This window comes from Mustelus asterias, chromosome 24 (assembly GCF_964213995.1).
Source record: "Mustelus asterias chromosome 24, sMusAst1.hap1.1, whole genome shotgun sequence".
Classification (NCBI taxonomy): Eukaryota; Metazoa; Chordata; class Chondrichthyes; order Carcharhiniformes; family Triakidae; genus Mustelus; species Mustelus asterias.
The window spans coordinates 30,377,658-30,397,967 of NC_135824.1; the positions used below are offsets into that span (position 1 = coordinate 30,377,658).

General features: G+C 42.8%; 1 protein-coding gene across 3 annotated transcripts in view; it reads right to left on the reverse strand.

Moving 5' to 3' along the window:
- The window catches only part of LOC144511297 (RNA polymerase II elongation factor ELL2), an 89,105-nt gene that overhangs the window by 34,381 nt on the left and 34,414 nt on the right, over positions 1-20,310 (reverse strand). For 2 of the 3 annotated variants that reach the window (XM_078241513.1, XM_078241516.1), the window contains exon 3: positions 9,159-9,289. In XM_078241513.1, coding sequence (XP_078097639.1) covers positions 9,159-9,289 — 131 coding nt within the window. The remainder of the gene's footprint in view (positions 1-9,158; positions 9,290-20,310) is intronic. The other variant, XM_078241515.1, reaches the window with a different exon arrangement.

The following is a 20,310-nucleotide window of genomic DNA, read 5'->3' on the forward strand; positions in this document are numbered from 1 at the left end:
GGAATGCTCACATACAAATAATGCATTGACCGCACAATGGTTGAACTATTGATATTCCTATCCACTGGGTCTACCATCATTATCTGCAGATCATCAATCCTTCAAATCAAAAGAATTAATAAATAAACTGAGAAAAACACAAGAAACCTGAAAATTAAAAACATCAACTGGCTTGCTGAGAAGCAAACGTAAGTCTAATAAGTTGTGACCTGAAGGGACCTAACTTTTTCCTCAGTTTCTAAGCAGTTCGCATGAATTTGGACACAGTCCGCACCAATTACAATGTCCACAGTTAAACAGTAATTTACAACAGCCAAAGCGATAACCACGGCTTATTTGCATGAGCATTGGTTATTTGTAGTTCAAATTATCTTAAGTGCTCTCGTTGTTTCAGATAGATGCAACGCTGCTTACTCACTGTATGAATGAAGAACACAAAAAACCCATACTTAAAAAATGTATTTATGAATATATGTATTCACAGAAATAAATGAACAATAATTCTCAGCAGCTGAAATTTAGTGTTCTATTTAGGCTCTTGGGTTGTTTAAATTGTTTGATAAAGTGGTTAGGATTTGTGTATATTTTCCTCCTCTTTGGATCTCGTTGAAATATTCCATCTGCTAATGGCTGTTCCTGAATGATGGGTTCTGCTCCTTGCTCTCCAAGCTCCTGATGACTGTGTCCAGGGTGAGATTAAGGTTGCAGTCCTTGGTCAGGTCTACATATGACAGTATGGATTGTTGTTCAAGTAGCAGTTGTGTCCATGTGAGAAAAGGTGGAATGACTCCCCTACTCTCCCACTCCGAGTTTGACCATAACAGGGTCTTTTAAAGAATTTAGAGGGAATGTGCTTCACTGATTCTGCAAGAGTCCCACTATTTACACTGAGGTTGCAAAAAAGACCCACGTTCAATTCCAGCCTCGGGTGATTGTCTGTGTGGAGTTTGTGCATTCTCCCCGTGTCTGCGTGGGTTTCCTCCGGGTGCTCCGGTTTCCTCTCACAGCCCAAAGACCTGCAGGTTAGGTTGATTGGCCATGCTAAATTGCCCCTTAGCGTCAGGGGGATTGGCAGGATAAATACATGGGGGTTACAGGGATAGGGCCTTGGTAGGATTGTTGTCCGTGTAGGCTTTATGGGCTGGATGGCCTCCTTTTGCACTGTAGGGATTCTATGATCCTAATTATTCAGACAGTTTTCGTAGGTTAAACAAAGAACAAGGCAACTTTAATGAAACGATTTCTCAAGTTTAAAGACTAGATAAATGCAACCACCATTTATATGGTAACACACATTGGTCTGGGCCTACACACACAGCAGTACAGATGGCAGAAAGAGGGGACAGGCTTATAGGATTTTTTTTTCTAGTTTAAGATAAAACAAAGGAGTATAAGTTTAGCTGCTCCTCGGCTGGTCTCAATGCGGTGGCTCAATGTTTTGGCCATTTTGTTCAGTTGTTCTCCTGGGTGTAGTTGTATGGTGCAGGGTTCCATATTTTTGAGAAAAGATCTTAGTTCGCAGTTAGTTTTACTTCTCAAAATGACCACTTTGCAAAGCAGGCACAGCACGTCCACGAGAGAGAGAGAGAGAGGGGAAGAGGAAAAGAGCACACAGCTTCAATCAGCCAGTGTTCAATACAGCATTGTCTTTTTCACCCCTTCCCTGCTTGATAAAGCCCATGAAATATCTTGCTAGTAGTATATTCTGGACAAAGTCTATTAGTTCACATCTGCTGCAGTTATCCTTTCGGAACAGGTACTTGTATTTTGATGTCTTATCTCAGAAACATTTGAAAAGTCTCAGCATGGTATGAATTGACAGGGGGGGAATGGGGCCTTTCATACTTCCCACGGGGTTGAGTGTCTGTCTTCATACCATTTGGCGGAATGTAAAAGTGTGTGTATTGCAGAAGTCTGGGCAGTTTGCCCAGTGTCTGTATTGGGTCCCAGTTTTTAAAAACAACCCAGCCAGCAAAAGAAGAATTCAAAAGTGTATCTTCAAAAAGCACATTCTCAGAACATAGCAATCGAATCGGGGCATTATGCACGCTGACAAGCAATGCCAACATACAGCATTATGTGGAGATGCCGGCATTGGACTGGGGTAAACACAGTAAAAGGTTTAACAACACCAGGTTAAAGTCCAACAGGTTTATTTGGTAGCAAATGCCATTAGCTTTCGGAGCCCTGCTCCTTCGTCAGATGGTCTGACGAAGGAGCAGCGCTCCGAAAGCTAATGGCATTTGCTACCAAATAAACCTGTTGGACTTTAACCTGGTGTTGTTAAAACTCTGACTGAACATACAGCATTACCATTGCTGCAAACACACTCAGTATATAGGCAGTGGGAAGTGTACCACAAATATTAAATGCTTACTTATTGGCATCCATACACGTTACTGAAATATCTTCATGCAAAAGAGTTCAAGTGCAAGGAAGATGCCTCAACTGCGTGCGCGCGCACGCACACACACGCACACGAATTGATCACTAAAGGTAATGACGAAAGGAAAGATCACATTTCAAGCCTGACCAATAAATATGTGGTCTTTTGAAAAAGGCTCATGCATTAAGAGTATGTATGAAAAATTGTGCCCCGCGTACCATAAATGGATGAAGCACCGGGCTTAAAATTCACATGTGGTGCGATAGTATCCTGAACTCCACATGAATTCAAAACACTCCACTTATATCACAATAAGCCCCTGACAAAACTTCTTCAGACTGAAACAATGGGTTGAATTTTAAACGTTCTCACGTGCCAGAGTTGGGAAAGGGTGAGTAGAGCACAAGGAACCCCAATGTTGAGTTCCCCTCAGATGTTCTGGAGATTTAACTGCAGGTTCTCCTGCCATACACAGGCATTCTCCAAGGCGGCCTTCACGACACACGACAGCGCAGAGTCACTGAGCAGAGACCGATAGACTCAGTTCCGCAAACATGAGGACGGCCTCAACCGGGATCTTGGGTTCATGTCACACTATCTGTAACCCCCACAACTTGCCTGGACTTGCAAAATCTCACTGGCTGTCCTGTCTGGAGACGATACGCATTTCTTTACTCTGTGCTTAATGCTCTCTCAAGACTCGCATTCCAATCATTATTCATTATTCTGTAAATTGAGTTTGTGTCTTTATATGCCCTGTTTGCGAGCAGATCTCCCACTCACCTGACGAAGCAGTGCTCCGAAAGCTAGTGGCGTTTGCTACCAAATAAACCTGTTGGAATTTAACCTGGTGTTGTTAGACTCCTTACTGTGTTTACCCCAGTCCAACACCGGCATCTCCACATCATACACAGCCCCAACAGACAACAGCTTCGCGACTGCTCAGAAGACCTCATACTTTCACATCCTCAAGACGATGGGTGTCACGGTGGCACAGCGGTTAGCACTGCTGCCTCACAGCACCAGGGACCCGGGTTCAATTCCGGCATTGGCTCACTCACTGTCTGTGTGGAGTTTGCACATTCTCCCCGTGTCTGCGTGGGTTTCCACCAGATACTCCGATTTCCTCCCACAGTCCAAAGATGTGGGAGTTAGGTTGATTGGCTGTGCTAAATTGCCCCTTAGTGTTGGGGCATTAGCAGGGTAAGTACTGGGATAGGGCCTGGGTGGGATTGTCGTCGGTGCAGGTTTGCTGGGCCGAATGGCTTCCTTCTGCACTGTGGGGATTTTATGTTTCTATGAAAGTCACCTGAGATCTTGGGAAACATCTTTCAATGGGAAAACACAACTCCCCCTCAACATCGCTCACACCGATTCCTGAAACAATATGAGGCAATGGAAAATATCATGACTCCATTTGCAAAGAGATGCCAGAGGGTCAACCCCAAGTCTTCTGCTGGTTCAACCGGTGCTTCACAAAACCCTCCAAATTAATTTTAACTTAATGTACAAATAGAGTAGTGCCCTAAGGTGTCATCCTGTAAACACTACTAGAGTTAAGACAGGCCAGGGTCACATGCTGAGGAAATAGAGTGATTAATGCTGATATTTTTAACATTACAATGCTACCAACCCACAACGTCACCTAATTCTGCAATACGTAAATGCCCAAGCCACATGTTGGAGAAGTTATTTGCTCAAATCCCTTAATAAATAGAATCCTGGAACAAGTACATCCAGGTACCTAGTTACCAGATAGATCTACTAATGATTGTTCATCAACAGTTAAGTTTAATTTTCTATTTGTGATATATAGAGTCATTACAGTACAGGAGGATACTTTTTGGCCCATCAGGTCCATGTCAGCTCTGTGGATCAATCTACTCAGTCCTATTTCCCCTTTACTATTCCTGTGACTTGGCAACTCTACAGTTCTCCAAATTTGCAGAAGTTTATCAGTACAGCAGCTTTTCAAATGTTGTTAACAGAATCGAATTCAATGCTGTACCACACTGTTGGATAAGGTAGATAAATGTTCATGGGCCACCTTCCCATCTCCTGAGAGATTTGGTCTTGTGCCACAGAGCTGATTGCCAGCCACTGTCCGTTTTCTAGCCTTTGTTTAGAAATTGGCTTTATTTGGCTCCTCGCACAAAATGGTTTGGCAGATTATACAGTCAGACACAAGGTCTATTTGGCTGTACATTACGGAAGTGACATCCTTGCTGTGATTTGTGAGGAGATGACGGAGTTACAATTTATTGACGTAAGTGGAAATTATTTACTTTTAGACGGAAACTCAAGTGTGTCCAGAAGAAAATAAGGTTGGAAATGACGAGCGAATAAATGGAGGCCAAAGCCACACAAGGTGTTATCTTCCAAAGACCAAAATCTAAGTTTGTGGATTTCAAGAGATCGAAAAGGAGATCAATAGAAGCAGTCTTTATACAAGGTTTAAATGCCTAAAGGTAACAAACCGGCAGGAAATCAGCTTGAACAAAATGCCACAATTGATGCAGGTAGTAACTTAAAGCACAGTACTCATTGCGATAACAATAGCAATCAATGTCATGAATGAAGACAGGTAACAAATCCAGTAAAATATAATAAAGGACGGCAAAAATAGGGTGGCACAGTGGTTAGCACTGATGCCTCACAGCACCAGGGACCCAGGTTCAATTCCCTGCTTCGGTCACTGTCTGTGTGGAGTCTGCACGTTCTCCCGTGTCTGCGTGGGTTTCCTCCGGTTTCCTCCCCCAGTCCGAAAGACGTGCGGGTTAGGTGCATTGGCCATGTTAAATTCTCCCTCAGTGTACCCGAACAGGCGCCGGAGTGTGGCGACTAGGGGATTTTCACAGTAACTTCATTGCAGTGTTAACGTAAGCCTACTTGTGACACTAATAACCAAACTAAAAAATAAACTAAAACGTTTTTTAAAAAAGATCTACATATACATCATTAAAATCTCTGAAGTGTCATTGATTTGCTTTAGATATCTTAACCATCGCATGACTGACAAGACCATGCGGTTTCCATGGAATTATAAGTAATCCTTTGCTGAAGCAACATGTTTGACAACAATCCTCTCATTATAGCTATAAATGATAACAATCTGTGTGGAGTTTGCACATTCTCCCCATGTTTGCGTGGGTTATCTCCGGGTGCTCTGGTTTCCTCCCACATTCCAAAGAAGTGCGGGTTCGGTGGATTGGCCATGCTAAATTGCCCCTTAGTGTCCCAAGATGTGTAGGTTAGCGGGATTAGGAGGGTACATACTTGAGGTTACGAGGAGCAGGTCTGGGTGGGATTTCTCATTAATGTCAGGGGGATTATGTGGGGTTACAAGGATAGAGCCTGGGTGGGATTGTTGTCGGTGCAGACTCGATGGGCCGAATGGCCTCCTTCTGCACTGTAGGGATTCTATGAATAAAAAAATGGCCAAAATAATAAATTAATTCCTACACATAGTTTTAAAAATTAAAATCAGTAAACTCCAAAGAACTTCACGGTGCTTATTTTCTCAGCTCACAAACAGCGGTTATTATGTGATGTTAATTTCTGAAGCGTTTCTATCCTGTTTTAGATCAGTTTCTGCTCTTATTAGGCAATAGGTCCAAGCCTGATACCTGGCAACATTGAACAACTGGCAAAGGCACTCCATAAATGCTTCAAAAATTGAAATCAGGGACTCAGTTGGGGGAACACAACGGGGAAAAACACTACAATTTAAAGCCAAATACCAGGTGCTGGTTGGTGGTGAGAACCCATTCATATGTTGGAAGATGTTTTTCTCCTTTTGGAGCTACCATGCGTGTCAGCATGGGGGCATTTCCATGGTGCTGTGTTAGGCAGAGCACCGTTGTTCAAGTGTGAGGGTGCCATCCCAGGTCTCTGGTTTGCAGACCAGCTTCAGGGAATAAGGCGACTCCACCTAACTACAGCATACTGCATACAGTACAACTGGAAGCAGTAGCTCTGAAACTGGGTGCCTAGCCGCGCGGCAGTGCTCAGGTTTGAGTTGGAGGGTTGAGATCACATCAACATGACCATGGTAGGGTTCTTAAGTGCATCTCCTTCCGTCACGCTCTTTCGTCAATCGTTCCATGTCCGTTAAGTGGGGGTGAGCAAGGTACGGTTGGGGGATCGGAAGGGGAGAGAAGAGGGCAAGAAGAGAAACTTGTTTAGAAGGGGAGAAAAATGTAGATATCATGCATTCCTTTGAACTATCATATCCAATCAGCAAAAGTGCAGAACACAAAATGAGGTACAGGACTAAGATCAAGTGTAGGAGACATAGATTTAAGTGTCGGTTTCAGCCACAACGTCAAATAAAGTAGCCACAAAACTAGGCTGAAAATATGTGAGCTGCACATGCAGATACAAAAACAGACTGGGAGTCAAACAATGGAAGACAAAGAATTAAAGAACTGCATAAAAGCAGAGAAAGCTACAGGGAAATACAGGTATGGGCATTTTTGTCCACGAGCATTGTCACAAGACCTTAACTTGCCTTTTTGACATAGACAGTAAAGCAAAGTGAAGGGCAACCAAGAACAAGTCTTCAATTGTTAAAATAAAATTATATTTGTTTAAATTAAAAAGCAAAGAAAATGTCAATGATAGGTGAACAGAAGCAATGAACTACAACCATACCAGACTCAAAGTCCGAAAATTACACCATGTCATATTAGCAAAGATGCAAATAATTTTTTTCTAAAGAGACTAATACTTTAATTAACACTTAAAAGAAATACATCAAGTGTTCATACACTTGGGTCTCGTGCATTGTAACTTTAAAACCTAAGAATAATGAGAAAAAAACATTGAAAAGGGTTGCTGTGAAGGGAATGCTAAGCAGAGCAGAATGTTTTTCTTGGCTGGGAAATAATAAGCTTCTGCACCCAACACATGGCCTGAAGGGGGAAATAGCCCACCATTCGATTCCCCCACAATGTTTTCCAGACCTGGTTTAACTTTAGCAGTGAATGGTAAAGATTGTATGCTCACACAAAATAGCTTTTATGCTGAGATAAATTTAGTACAGCATTAACACAAAAGTGGCAGATCTGGTAGCAAATTATTGAAGACATGGGATGCTTTCCCTGCGCTCAGTTACAAAAATATAGTATGAGCTGAGTCTTTTCATGAAATTCCTGCCTCAGAGTCAGAAGGTCATGGTTTGAAGCTCCATTCCAGAACGTGAGCACAGCCATGCAGCAGTGGGAGAGTGCGGTATTATTGAAGGTGCCATCAATTAAATGAGAGCTTAACTGTCTGCATTTTCAGGTGGTTGTGAAGGGAAGAGAAAGAACCAAAGTTATTCCTCAATAATCACCAAGCTAATTTATCTGGTCATTGGTCTTGTTATGGGACCTTGCTGCTGTGCATATATTGGCTACAACCTTTGCCAAGAAAATACCAATAATGGTAAAGATTCAAAGCACAGTAACTAATTGGCTGTGAAGCCACTTTAGGACACTTGAAGGATGTGAAAAGTATCTTATAAATGCAAGCTCTTTTGGTCCATGCTATACAATTGTTTTGGGAGTTAAATCACTATTGATTAGGAACACAACTGAATGAAGTTCAATTGTAATACGTGCATTAGCATACAATTCAAAAAGGTCCGTGATATAATATTTACACGTTAGTTTTAACTAACTCACTACACTGAAACCCCCCATGGAAGCTACACATGGCAATTAAATTAGGCATCCCACTGAAGCATCTCTAAACCTATACCTCCAAATAACAGCTAATCAAACTGGAGGAATCCACCAATGGTTTTAATATTTAATTGTGGCATCTTGGACTTTCTTCCTTCTAGATGCCCAGCTATTGGCAAAGTTCGAGCATGCAGATATCATCAAAAATGGAAATGACCAAAGGAAATCATGGATTTAAGCCTCAGATTAAATAGACAGACAGAAAAAAGTAATGAAGTGTCCATACCCTGTGTTTCGTTGGGAAGAGAGCAAGGAAGGGGAAAGAGGGAATAAGCAGTGGACAACTGAGTAACAAGAATGCAAGTTTAAAGTTTATTAAATTTTATTTATTAGTGTCACAAGTAGGCTTACATTAACACTGCAATGAAGTTACTGCGAAAATCCCCTAGTCACCATACGGTGCCTGCTCGGGTACACTGAGGGAGAATTTAGCATGGCCAATGCACCTAACCAGCATGACTTTCGGAATGTGGTGGGGGGGGGGGGGGGGGGGGGGGACTGTCCGTGTGGAGTTTGCACATTCTCCTCGTGTCTGCGTGGGTTTCCTCCGGGTGCTCCGGTTTCCTCCCACAGTCCAAAGATGTGCAGGTTAGGTTGATTGGCCATGCTAAAATTGCCCCTTAGTGTCCTGAGGTGCGTAGGTTAGAGCGATTAGCAGGTAAATATGCAGGGATCTGGGGGTAGGGCCTGGGTGGGATTGTGGTCAGTGCAGACTCGATAGGCCAAATGGCCTCTTTCTGCACTGTAGGGTTTCTATGATTCTATGAGACAGTGACTCAAGCCGTGAATCGAACCCTGGTCCCTAGCACTGTGAGGCAGCAGTGCTAACCACTGTAAGCCAAGCAAAAGAAAACTGGGGCAGCCTACAAAACAAATCTGGAGAAGAATTCATCCTTTTTAAAACTAGTTTACAAAATACCAACTGGACATTTCAGTCAATTGGCACTCACTCAAGTGATCTGTCATAACTCAATACACAGAAGTACTTAGCTTGACGCAATAGAGGCAGAGAAGATCATGCCTTGACAGCTCTACTTTTTTTTTACCTTGAAACATACTGGTGGATACAGTCAAAACTTGCTTGAGGCTTGTCTTTGCTGTCAGTCGACAAGTAGAATGAAAAACATCGTGCGCCATCATGACAGTCTGATTTAGGAGCAGGAATTTTGATGTACTGCTATTAAAAAAGTGAGACATGCTTCAATGACTTAAAAAATTTGCAGAAACATAATACAACATACTTTACTGTTACAACTGATTAACAACATAATAAACTGTAAATCACTGAACCACACTAATATGGCTCAACATTTGAAATGTAGAATTATACTGCACAAAAGGCAGCCATTTGGCACATTGTGCCTGTGCTGGCTCTTTGGAAGAATTAACCAATTACACTCACTCTCCTGCCCTTTGCCCATAGTTCTACAAATTCTCCCATTCAAATACCTATTCAATTCCTTTCTGGGAGTTCTTATTGAAACTGCTGACCCCACCTTTCCAGACAATGTATTGCAGATCACAAATGGTTGTGCAGAAATATACATCTCCCTTTTTGAAAGACTTAAACTTGCCGCATTCCAGCTGATTCAAGTAGGAATAAGGACACAAAAAAAACCCTTTTCAAATATATGACTGTTATGCTGACAAATTAGCAACGCTGAACACACTGGATCTACCAAGCAAACCCTCAGGCTAGTGCAAAGTTCAACACTTAAGCCTGGAGCACTGCACAAAGCAAGTTTTCACTGGGGATCAGGGCAACTAAGACCCAAGGTTTTAATGCTGTATATAAAGTTTAGGAGGTGTCTCTGCCTTTGGACCAGAAACTCCAGGTACAAGTCCCACTTCAGGACTTGATAGCCATGTAAAGTCCATTCATAACGTGACCAAACCAGTTAATTGTCAGCCTGTAAATCCATCCATCCTGGCAGGCGGTAAGAATAGGCGAGGTTCCTGGTCAGCCATAGGTAACGGCAAGCCAGTGCAGAACTTTATCAAGCCTAAACATGGTCCAATCCAGCATAAACATGGTCCAATCCAATAGAAATATGGACCAATCCAATAGAAATATGGACCAATCCAATATAAACATGGTCCAATCCAATAGAAGTCCATGGTCACTAACGCCCTTCTTTGGGCGAGGTACGTTGAAGGAGGAGGAATATAAAGTTTGCTATTGTACAGTGTTATGATCTCGGTGGAGACCAGTAACTTCTAAGAAATTTAAACTCCCAGTTATTAATAAGAAGAATTACACCACAAGATTTCAGCTTCAACTTAAAAACAAACTTCATTGTTCAACCCGTAAAGCAAAACAGGTACCAATTTAACACTACATTTTGCAAACACTTAATACTTTAAAACCGAAAATCTCGCCAGACCATTTCCTGTTCTACTTTTATTTCCACCCAAGACTTCCCTATATGTTAAAGGATTTTTTGGGTTCCTTCACTTCTCCTGGGAGCGAATAAAGTGTGCCTTGGACTCAGGAATTCACCCTGATTCTTCTCAATGTTCCAACTATTCTCTGAAGCATGGGATTTATTGAGGTCCTTTGAATAGCATCTGGCTAGGCGAATATATCAACTTTCCTCCAACACCTCATGTGTGGACTCCGAGATCCAGCATGGGCCTCACTACATTCTTGCTTCTAAATCAGAACTTTGGTTTCTAACAATCCACTCTGCTCCAGGTCCACAATTCCTATACAGTTCCTTGCAGATAACCTATCTACCTGTCTCAATGCTGCTCCCAAGATTTCAACTGTCTGCCTCTGAGAGAAATGGTAAGAAGTCTCACAACACCAGGTTAAAGTCCAACAGGTTTATTTGGTAGCAAATACCATAAGCTTTCGGAGCACTGCTCCTTCGTCAGATGGAGTGGAAATGTGCTCTCAAACAGTGCAAACAGCCAGTAGCTTTTGCTACCAAATAAACCTGTTGGACTTTAACCTTGTGTTGTTAGACTTCTTACTCTATTTTCTCCCCACAGATGCGGTCAGACCTGCTGAGATTTTCCAGCATTTTCTGTTTATCAGATTCCAGCATCTGCAGTATTTTATCCAGTTTTTTTCCCCATTTTATCTTGCATTTAAAAATTCAACACCCTAAGCCAAGCATTCCCAAACTGAGGTCCACAGACCCCCAGGGATCCAACAAGAGTCTCAAGGAGCCCGCGAAGCAGGTGGCTGCCACGCAACCAGTAAACGCCGGTTAAAACGCATTTAATTTTAAAAGAGTTAGAGAAATCAAATGGGCTGATCAGAGCAGGATTTCTTGGAGCACTGGATGCTGACAGGCTGGTTAGCAAGAAGAGGTTGCGCATGGTCCACAAGCAGTGGGAAAGGAGCAGGTAGGTTTCAGGCCTCAGCTATGTGTGTGTGAATGAGGGAGAGAAGTCCATGTGTGAATGAGAGAAAGACATACGTGCATGCGTGTGAATGACAGAGCATGAGTGTGCGTGTGAATGTGAGAGCGCACGTGAGTGAGTGTGTGTGTGTGTGTGTATGTATATATATATAAGGGAGAGAGATCAGTGTGTCCATTAGAATCAGCTTTCCAGCATCATTCCTCCCTTTAATAAAATGACAAAGGGTAACATTTTTGATCAGATAACTTGTTAATTACCAGATTAATAAATGCTTGGGGTTCTAACGTTCTTGGAAGGTCAGTCAGGGTTCCACAGCTCAAAGTTTGGAAACCCGTGCCCTAAACTAAAGGCTATACTCCTAAAACATACAAATCATAAAATTCGATATTCGTAACAATACATTGCCCATGCAATACTTGCAGAACATGATCGGAAACACCACATAGTACATCATTTAATGCAACTGGCACCACTACAGTCGGTTCAATTTTAATGGTTATAAATCCAAGTTATTTAAAACTAAAAATTACTTGATACCATGAAATCAATCCAAGGAAGTATGTTATGTACAAATCAGAACATTGAGCAAGTAGCACAAACGATTTTAGTGTGCGCAATTGTAGTAAATCTATACCATGCTCATTCTGAACCATCGTGACAGGGCCATTGTTGGGAGTCCCACACGTGTTCCAGAAATACTTTACACAACAACTTTTTCTTTCGTCGTTTGTCATCATTGATAACTATTAACCAGGGACAGAAACTATAGCAGAATAGCGGAATTGGATTACCATAATTACAACAGTGGCAGAACTTCCATTGATCTCCCATGGACAATTTTCCACTTGCCAGTTGAGATGCTAGCATCTCTGGTGCAAAGTCTTCACACAATGATTGCAACAAGCCAACTCAAGCAGCTTTGATTCTCAATATGCTACTTTTTCTAAACCCAAACGTTCGTATTTTAAACATTTTAGTACAATAATTTCAAATCATTTGAACAAACATGATTGTTCTGTACTGCAAGCTATTCATTTATTACATTTCACATGCAGTTTAACACAAGTAGCTGTTATAGGGCTCAATGAATCTTCCACAATAATACACCTTCATTTCCCTTGAAGATTAAAATGCAAGGATTTACTACATTAAAACAATATTTGGAATTGGATTTTTACAAATAATTTTTTAAAATCAAGCAGAGAATTAAAATTTCCCCCTCCCATGGCCTCAGCTTCAGTTTAGGTAATGCTAAACTGAAGTTTCATTCAGACTTGAAAAGAATTGATCCAAACTCTTGGAGTCTTCAAAATGTTAGATCTAAAAGGTGCGGCATATATCTTTTAAATCAATGAATGGCAGCATATGCTTTGAATATACTATTTATGCTGCACTTTTCTCATAAGCAGTACGGTGGCACAGGGGTTAGCACTGCTGCCTCACAGCGCCAGGGACCCGGGTTCGACTCCCGGCTTGGGTCTGTGTTTGTGCGGAGTCTGCACATTCTCCCCGTGTCTGCGTGGGTTTCCTCCGGGTGCTCCGGTTTCCTCCCACAGTCCGAAAGAGGGCCTGGTTAGGTGCATTGGCCATGCTACAATCTCCCTCAGTGTACCCAAACAGGCGCTGGAGTGTGGCAACTAGGGGATTTTCACAATAACTTCATTGCAGTGTTAATGTAAACCTACTTGTGACACTAATGAACAAACTTAAACTCTCAGAAACTCAAACTGCTACTTATACTCCACAATGCACAACCAATTAAAAATATTAATTATTCAAGTACAAGATACTTAACTATCCTCTACCTTGCCTGCACTTCACAGCTATTTGCAAGTACCTGATAACATTGGGAGCATTAATTCCTCAACCTATGTGTAACATTTAGTAAATAATTCAAAATACATTTTTCTGATGTTCAAGTGTTACTGTCAGCTTTTTCAGCTGAAGAGGTAGATAACTTGAGGCAAACAAGTATTAAACAGGGTTCTTCAATAAACCTTTGATGCCATTAGATTGTCCCAAAAATCTAATCGCCTTAGCTGAATTCCTACAATTGTTCGGCATATTTTGCTATTAAATCTAAGAAACCCTTTCAAATCTGCAACGTACAGCAATGCACACATTTTCAGTGAGCTACTAATAAGGGGAACAAATTGTTCCCTTTGCAGTTAAATGGGGTTGGTTTAGCTCAGTTGGCAGGACAGATGGTTAGTGATGCAGAGCGATGCTAACAGTGTGGGTTCAATTCCTGTACCGACTGAGGTTATTCATGGCCTTCTCAACCTTGCCCCTCACCTGAGGGGTGATGATCCTCAGGTTTAATCATCACCAATCAGCTCTTGCCCTCCTCAGAGGAGAGCAACCTATGGTCATCAGGGACTATGGCAACTTTACCTTTAAGGGCGGCACAGTGGCACTGCTGCCTCACAGCACCAGGGACCCGGTTCGGGTCACTGTCTGCGTGGAGTTTGCACGTTCTCCCAGTGTCTGTGTGGGTTTCCTCCAGGTGCTCCAGTTTTCTCCCAGCCTGGAGCATGCTGGTTAGATGCATTGACTTGAACAGGCGCTGAAGTGTGGCGATTAGGGGAATTTTGCAGTAACTTTATTGCAGTGTAAGCTTTACTTGTGAATAATAAATACTTTAAAGTTTGTTCTCAAATGGGGCAGACACATCCAAGCCAAAACCTGGATAGCAACAAAAATTAATCCCTGTAAAATGAATCTGTGTTTATCCCCAAAGATTTCTAGAATAAATTTGATTTGGGAAAGAAAAGGGTTCTCAAACAAAGCAAATGCCCCACTGTAATGACTTCAATCAGGCCATTGGGGTTGGCCTATTGGAATATGAACTCCCTGATTAAGGAGTCAATTGATGGGCCAATCAGGGAGTCCTTTCCTTGTATTTAACCAGGAGTGTCAGTTCCTCTGGCACTCCTGAAGGTAGACTGCTGACTGATAGCACTCTGTGTACCGCTTTTGGAATTGTAAATAAAGGGATTTTGTGAAGGGACTTCTGCCTCCGAAGAGTTATTACACCCACAGCCCTAAAACTAAAAATCACAAATTTCCCCCGCATATTTCAGTGAACACACTACTTCCAACCAATATTCTACGAGTTGGAAATCTCAAAGCAATTATATTCCTGAAAATTCATGCTGTAAATATTAAATAGAATTTTTGTGTTCTGCTCCTGATTTTTAATAACCCAATTAGAAAATAGCTCAAATGTTTTATCCCATGTTCTGCATTGTTACTTAATTTTGCATTTTGCTCTGCATTTATTGTGGGTCAACCCACAGCACGTGGACTGCAGCGATTCAAGGCAGCAACTCACCACCACCTTCTCAAGGGCAACTGGGGAAGGGCAATAAATGCTGGCCAACCAATGACGTCCATGTCCCACGAATGAATAAAAGAAACGTGTGCAGACAACAAAGCAAGGTGCAATTTCAGCAAAAATGTTCAGTTAAGATGTCCCAAACAAGTTGCACTATAAACAAGACCCACCCTCAGGAACCAATTTCATGCCACAATAATCATGCCAATGGAAGCTAGCGGGCAGGTGCTGAGAAAGAGGGGGGTGTAGACTGGCATTCTACCGTGCTTCCTCAGTGGGACAGCCCCACTGCAGAACTGTTTCAGGGAGCTGCAGACCTGTAAAAAGTGAATTGGGATGCAAGACCTATCAAAGGGTGTCTAAGCAGCACATTCAAATACAAACCTCTGTGCCCAGACACCTTTTTAAATTTTCTTTCAGCCTGGATAGTTCAATCCTCCTTGGATTGAGGTTGAAGTGAAAACGTAAAGGCCACCTGACCAATCGGCCTGCCTGACAACTGTAAAATCAGATGCGCACTTAAGATTGTGTTCAATTGGTCCCTTAATAGGTTAAATTGCCTGCTTGGTGGCCGGTGAAATATTGGGTGAGCGTGCAATGGTTTCGGAAAGCACGCCCAATGTCATTTCACGCTGGTTCACGCGCTTCAGGGTTGGGCATACGTCCGCCAGAGCAAAGTAAAATTCTGCTCAATGCCTTTCTAAGTAGCAGCTTGAATATTTCTGGATATTAATGTGCAGGCTTGCTCTCTGTTATGGGTTAGTAGCTTATCAGCTGCAGCAAGAATTGGAGTGCCAAAATTTCTGCTCCGCCATTCATTATAATCGTGGCTGATCGTCCAATTCAATAGCCTAATCCTGCTTTCTCCCCACAACCTTTGATCCCATTCGCCCCAAGTGCTATTTCTAGCCGCCTCCTGAATGCACTCAATGCTTTGGCATCAACTGCTTCCTGTGGTAACGAGTTCCACAGGCTCACCACTCTGGGTGAAGAAATGTCTTCTCATCTCCGTTCTAAATGGTCTACCCCGAATCCTCAGACTGCTTCCTGTGGTAACGAGTTCCACAGGCTCACCACTCTGGGTGAAGAAATGTCTTCTCATCTCCGTTCTAAATGGTCTACCCCGGGGTGCAGAGGATGTGAAGAAACAACCCTAGTTCCTACTCCCAAATGCTGTTCTGTAATCCCTGATAAAAATCTAGGCATGTCTGAATCTCAGGTGAGGCCAGGATCCCACTCAAAAATAAGCCCCCAGCTTGAGTCACTGTCGGTGCAGAGTCTGCACGTTCTCCCCATGTCTATGTGGGTTTCCTCCGGGTGCTCCTGTTTCCTCCCACAGTCCAAAGATGTGCAGGTTAGTTGGAATGGCAATGCTGAATTGCCCCTTAGTGTCAGGGGTTCTAGCTAGGGTAAATACATGGGATTATGGGGATAGGACCTGGATGGGACTGTGGTCGGTGCAGACTCGATTAGCCAAATGGCCTCCTTCTGCACTGTAGGAATTCGATGATTCTACTCCTATAAGCCGGTCAATTTGACTCAGTGCCCAGGTTCACACACAAAGAATAGCCACTTGAACGATGTAGCAGGTAACTTCCGTCACCTGACAAAGCTTGAATATGAATTAGTGCCTTTAGAAGGAAGAAAACTGGACATCATTCGCCCAACAGAAACAAGGATCAACAAATTCTGACAGAGCCAGTGCTCTACCTCTATTCTTTGTTTTCAGTACTTTCTAAGTTATGTACAATTGTTGTACTTAATAGAAACACAGAAACATAGAAGATAGGAGGCGGCCATTTGGCCCTTGGAGCCTGCTCCGCCATTCATTACAATCGTGGCTGATCGTCCAATTCAATAGCCTAATCCTGCTTTCTCCCCACAACCTTTGATCCCATTCGCCCAAAGTGCTATTTCTAGCCGCCTCCTGAATGCACTCAATGCTTTGGCATCAACTGCTTCCTGTGGTAACGAGTTCCACAGGCTCACCACTCTGGGTGAAGAAATGTCTTCTCATCTCCGTTCTAAATGGTCTACCCCGAATCCTCAGACTGTGACCCCCTGGTTCTGGACTCCCCCACCATCAGGAACATCCTCCCTGCATCTACCCTGTCTAGTCCTGTTAATGTATAAGGGATTCCAATACTATTAAGATTTTCACACCCAACAATGCTGCTTCTAAAGACTTTCTACTGATCATCCTACCACCATTGCCAAAATTCTTTCATGTTAACGTAGAACTACTTCATTATGAAAATTCACAGTAATTGCTTACGTTTTGTTTTCTGCATATATGAAATGGTTTAACCATTTGGTTAAAAACTGCGGTTGTTCACTTGCAGGTAATTTTAACTGTGTTAAAGATCAGGACATCACAAGGAATTGCAGTAAATACAATTACCCAAAATATTTTTTAAACAGTGAGAATGACAAGGAAAGTCCACTGGTAGTTTAAAAAAAATACAATTGGAATATTAGCGGCAATGTTGTAAATGCGTCATTGTCGTTCTTTTTTAAAGAAACAAAATGCTTGATGTGGCCTCATTCTTGTTGTTACAAGTTTATGCTCTATGTTGTTTCTGCATGTCAGGTATAGTGCCACACCTCCAGGCGACTGGGTTTGCATGACTAGTTGCTGTTATCAGCACAATTCCCGAGACAGAGCTTTTCTTTAAATAGCAATTGAAAGCACGCCCATGGGTTTTTTGCTAAAACAGATTAAACAAAACATCATTCCATCATAGAGGGTTCCAAACCCACTCAAATTAAAAAATAAACATAGCACCACAATTTGGACTGTAATAATTACTGTGCTCCTGAGACTCTTTCATCTTTCTTTTTAAGCTTTTACTGAAGTTCTGTAAAATGTGGTGATTTTATGCTTAACCTCGTATTAAAATGAGGAAAGTTGCTCCACCAAGGGCTCAGCTGATTAACTTGTGAGCAGCTGAGTCTCTCAGATCAGGGAGGTCCCAGGTCCCTACCTGGTGTTCAGCTACCTTATCCTAGTCTGAACAGAGGAATCTGTAACAAAAACAGAAAATGCTGGAAAATCTCAGCAGGTCTGACAGCATCTGGGGAGAGAGAATAGAGTCAACATTTCAAGTCTGGATGACCCTCTGTCAGAGCTCCGAGAAACAGCAAGTCATCTACAGCCTTCAGGGTTGTGCCTTTAACAGTTATAGTAGACGGAGCAGTCAGAATTTGATGGTGGTTAGTGGAATATCTCAGACTTGCTTAAGGTGATGGTTAGAATCAGAGAATCCTTACATTGCAGGAGGCCGCCATTCAGTCCATCGGGTCTGCACCAACTCTCCGACAGAGCACCTTACCAGGCCACATCCCCGTAAACCCCACGTATTTACCCTGCTAATTCCCCAAACCTACACACCTACACAAATCAAATCAGGTGCTCCAGTTTCCTCCCACAATCCAAAAGACATGCTGGTTAGGTGCATTGGCCATGCTAAATTCTCTGTGTACCCAAACAGGCACTGGAGTGTGGCGACTAGGGCATTTTCACAGTAACTTCATTGCAGTGTTAATGCAAGCCTACTTAAACTTAAACTAGAACTGCTCCTTAATAGCCTCAGGACCAGTCACTGTTAGATCTGCACTGATGATCGTCACACACTTGTTCTTTTGATTTGATTTATTATTGTCACATGTATTAACAAACAGTGAAAAGTATTATTTCTTATGTGCTAAACAGACAAAACATACCGATCATAGAGAAGGAAATGAGACAGTGCAGAATGTAGTGTTACAGTCATAGCTAGTGTGTAGAGAAAGATCAACGTAATGCAAGGTAAGTCCATTCAAAAGTCTGATAGCAGCAGGGAAGAAGCTGTTCTTGAGTTGGTTGGTATGTGACCTCAGACTTTTGTATCTTTTTCCCGACGGAAGAAGGTGGAAGAGATAATGTCTGGGGTGCGTGGGATCCTTAATTATGCAGGCTGCTTTGCCGAGGCAGCGGGAAGCGTAGACAGAGTCAATGGATGGGAGGCTGGTTTGCGTGATGGATTGGGCTACATTCACGACCTTTTGTAATTCCTTGCGGTCTTGGACAGAGCAGGAGCCACACCAAGCTGTAATACAACCAGAAAGAATGCTTTCTGTAGTGCATCTGTAAAAGTTGGAGAGAGTCGTGGCTAACATGCCAAATTTCCTTAGTCTTCTGAGAAAGTAGAGACGTTGGTGGGCGGTCTTAACTAGTGGGGGGACCAGGACAGGTTGTTGGTGATCTGGACACCTAAAAACTTGAAGCTCTCGACCCTTTCTATTTCGTCTCCATTGATATAGACAGGAGCATGTTCTCCTTTACGCTTCCTGAAGCCGATGACAATCTCCTTCGTTTTGTTGACATTGAGGGAGAGATTATTGTTGCCGCACCAGTTCACCAGATTCTCTATCTCATTCCTGTACTCTGTCTCGTTATTGTTTGAGATCTGACCCACTAGGGTGGTGTCGTCAGCAAACCTGAAAATAGAATTGGAGGGGAATTTGGCCACACAGTCATAGGTGTATAAGGAATATAGTAGGGGGCTGAGAACACAGCCTTGTGGGGCATCGGTGTCGAGGATGATCGAGGAGGTGGTGTTGTTGCCTATCCTTACTGATTGTGGTCTGAGAGTTAGGAAGTTCACAAGAAAGAGAGCAGCTCCCAGCCCTAGTGCAAAGCTGATGTGGTTTTCAGTGCACGGTTGCGATACTTCTTGCAATACAAGAGGTAGGTGCAGAACCTTGAGATGATTGTTTCTACCCCAAAGGTGAATATTGCAACTGCTCTCTACTAACCAGACCAGCTCTGTGCTGGGGTTGGGAGCGGTTTCCTTAATCGTTCCTTAAGAGTTCATACGCTTCAGGAAGCTAAGTAGAGTTACCGTTTCTTCTTTTTAACCCACCTGCAATATACTTCAGTGAGTGGATGAATGCTAAAGGTGTGCGTTTCAGGATATAACGGGATGTGCCTGAAGGAGTCGGTAAGGTGTGCCTACAAGAAACACCTGAGAGAGAGTTGAGTGTGTTGGCTCAGTCCCACTCTCGGTCTTGCATATCTGCTCCCAGTAATTTATCAAGTCAAGATCATTGCAGATGTGGTCAGCTGTCATGGGTGATCTGTGGTTTCTTCTGCACCCGTACTGATGAACTTTACAGCAGTCCACACAGCTGTGCTGCGATGCTTTCAGTACCAGTAAGGGAAAACCATATCCTCTGCTACATCTGTCCAGGCAGCTTCTTTTTTGTGCATTTGAAAAAGGATGGTTGGAGGTAGTCATAGGCATCCACCCTCACGAGGGCACCAGTCCACATGCTACCTCACCAGCTTTGGCCTGCGAATCGATGCAGTTACTGTGGTTTGGCAACAGCCACAAGCACCTGTGTGGAGCCACAGGTGAGAGTTGGGTGAACGTCAAGAACTGGGTGCAGTTATTAAAGTAGGATGTGGTTCACTCCTGCAAATGGTACTGCAACTGACACAAACCTAC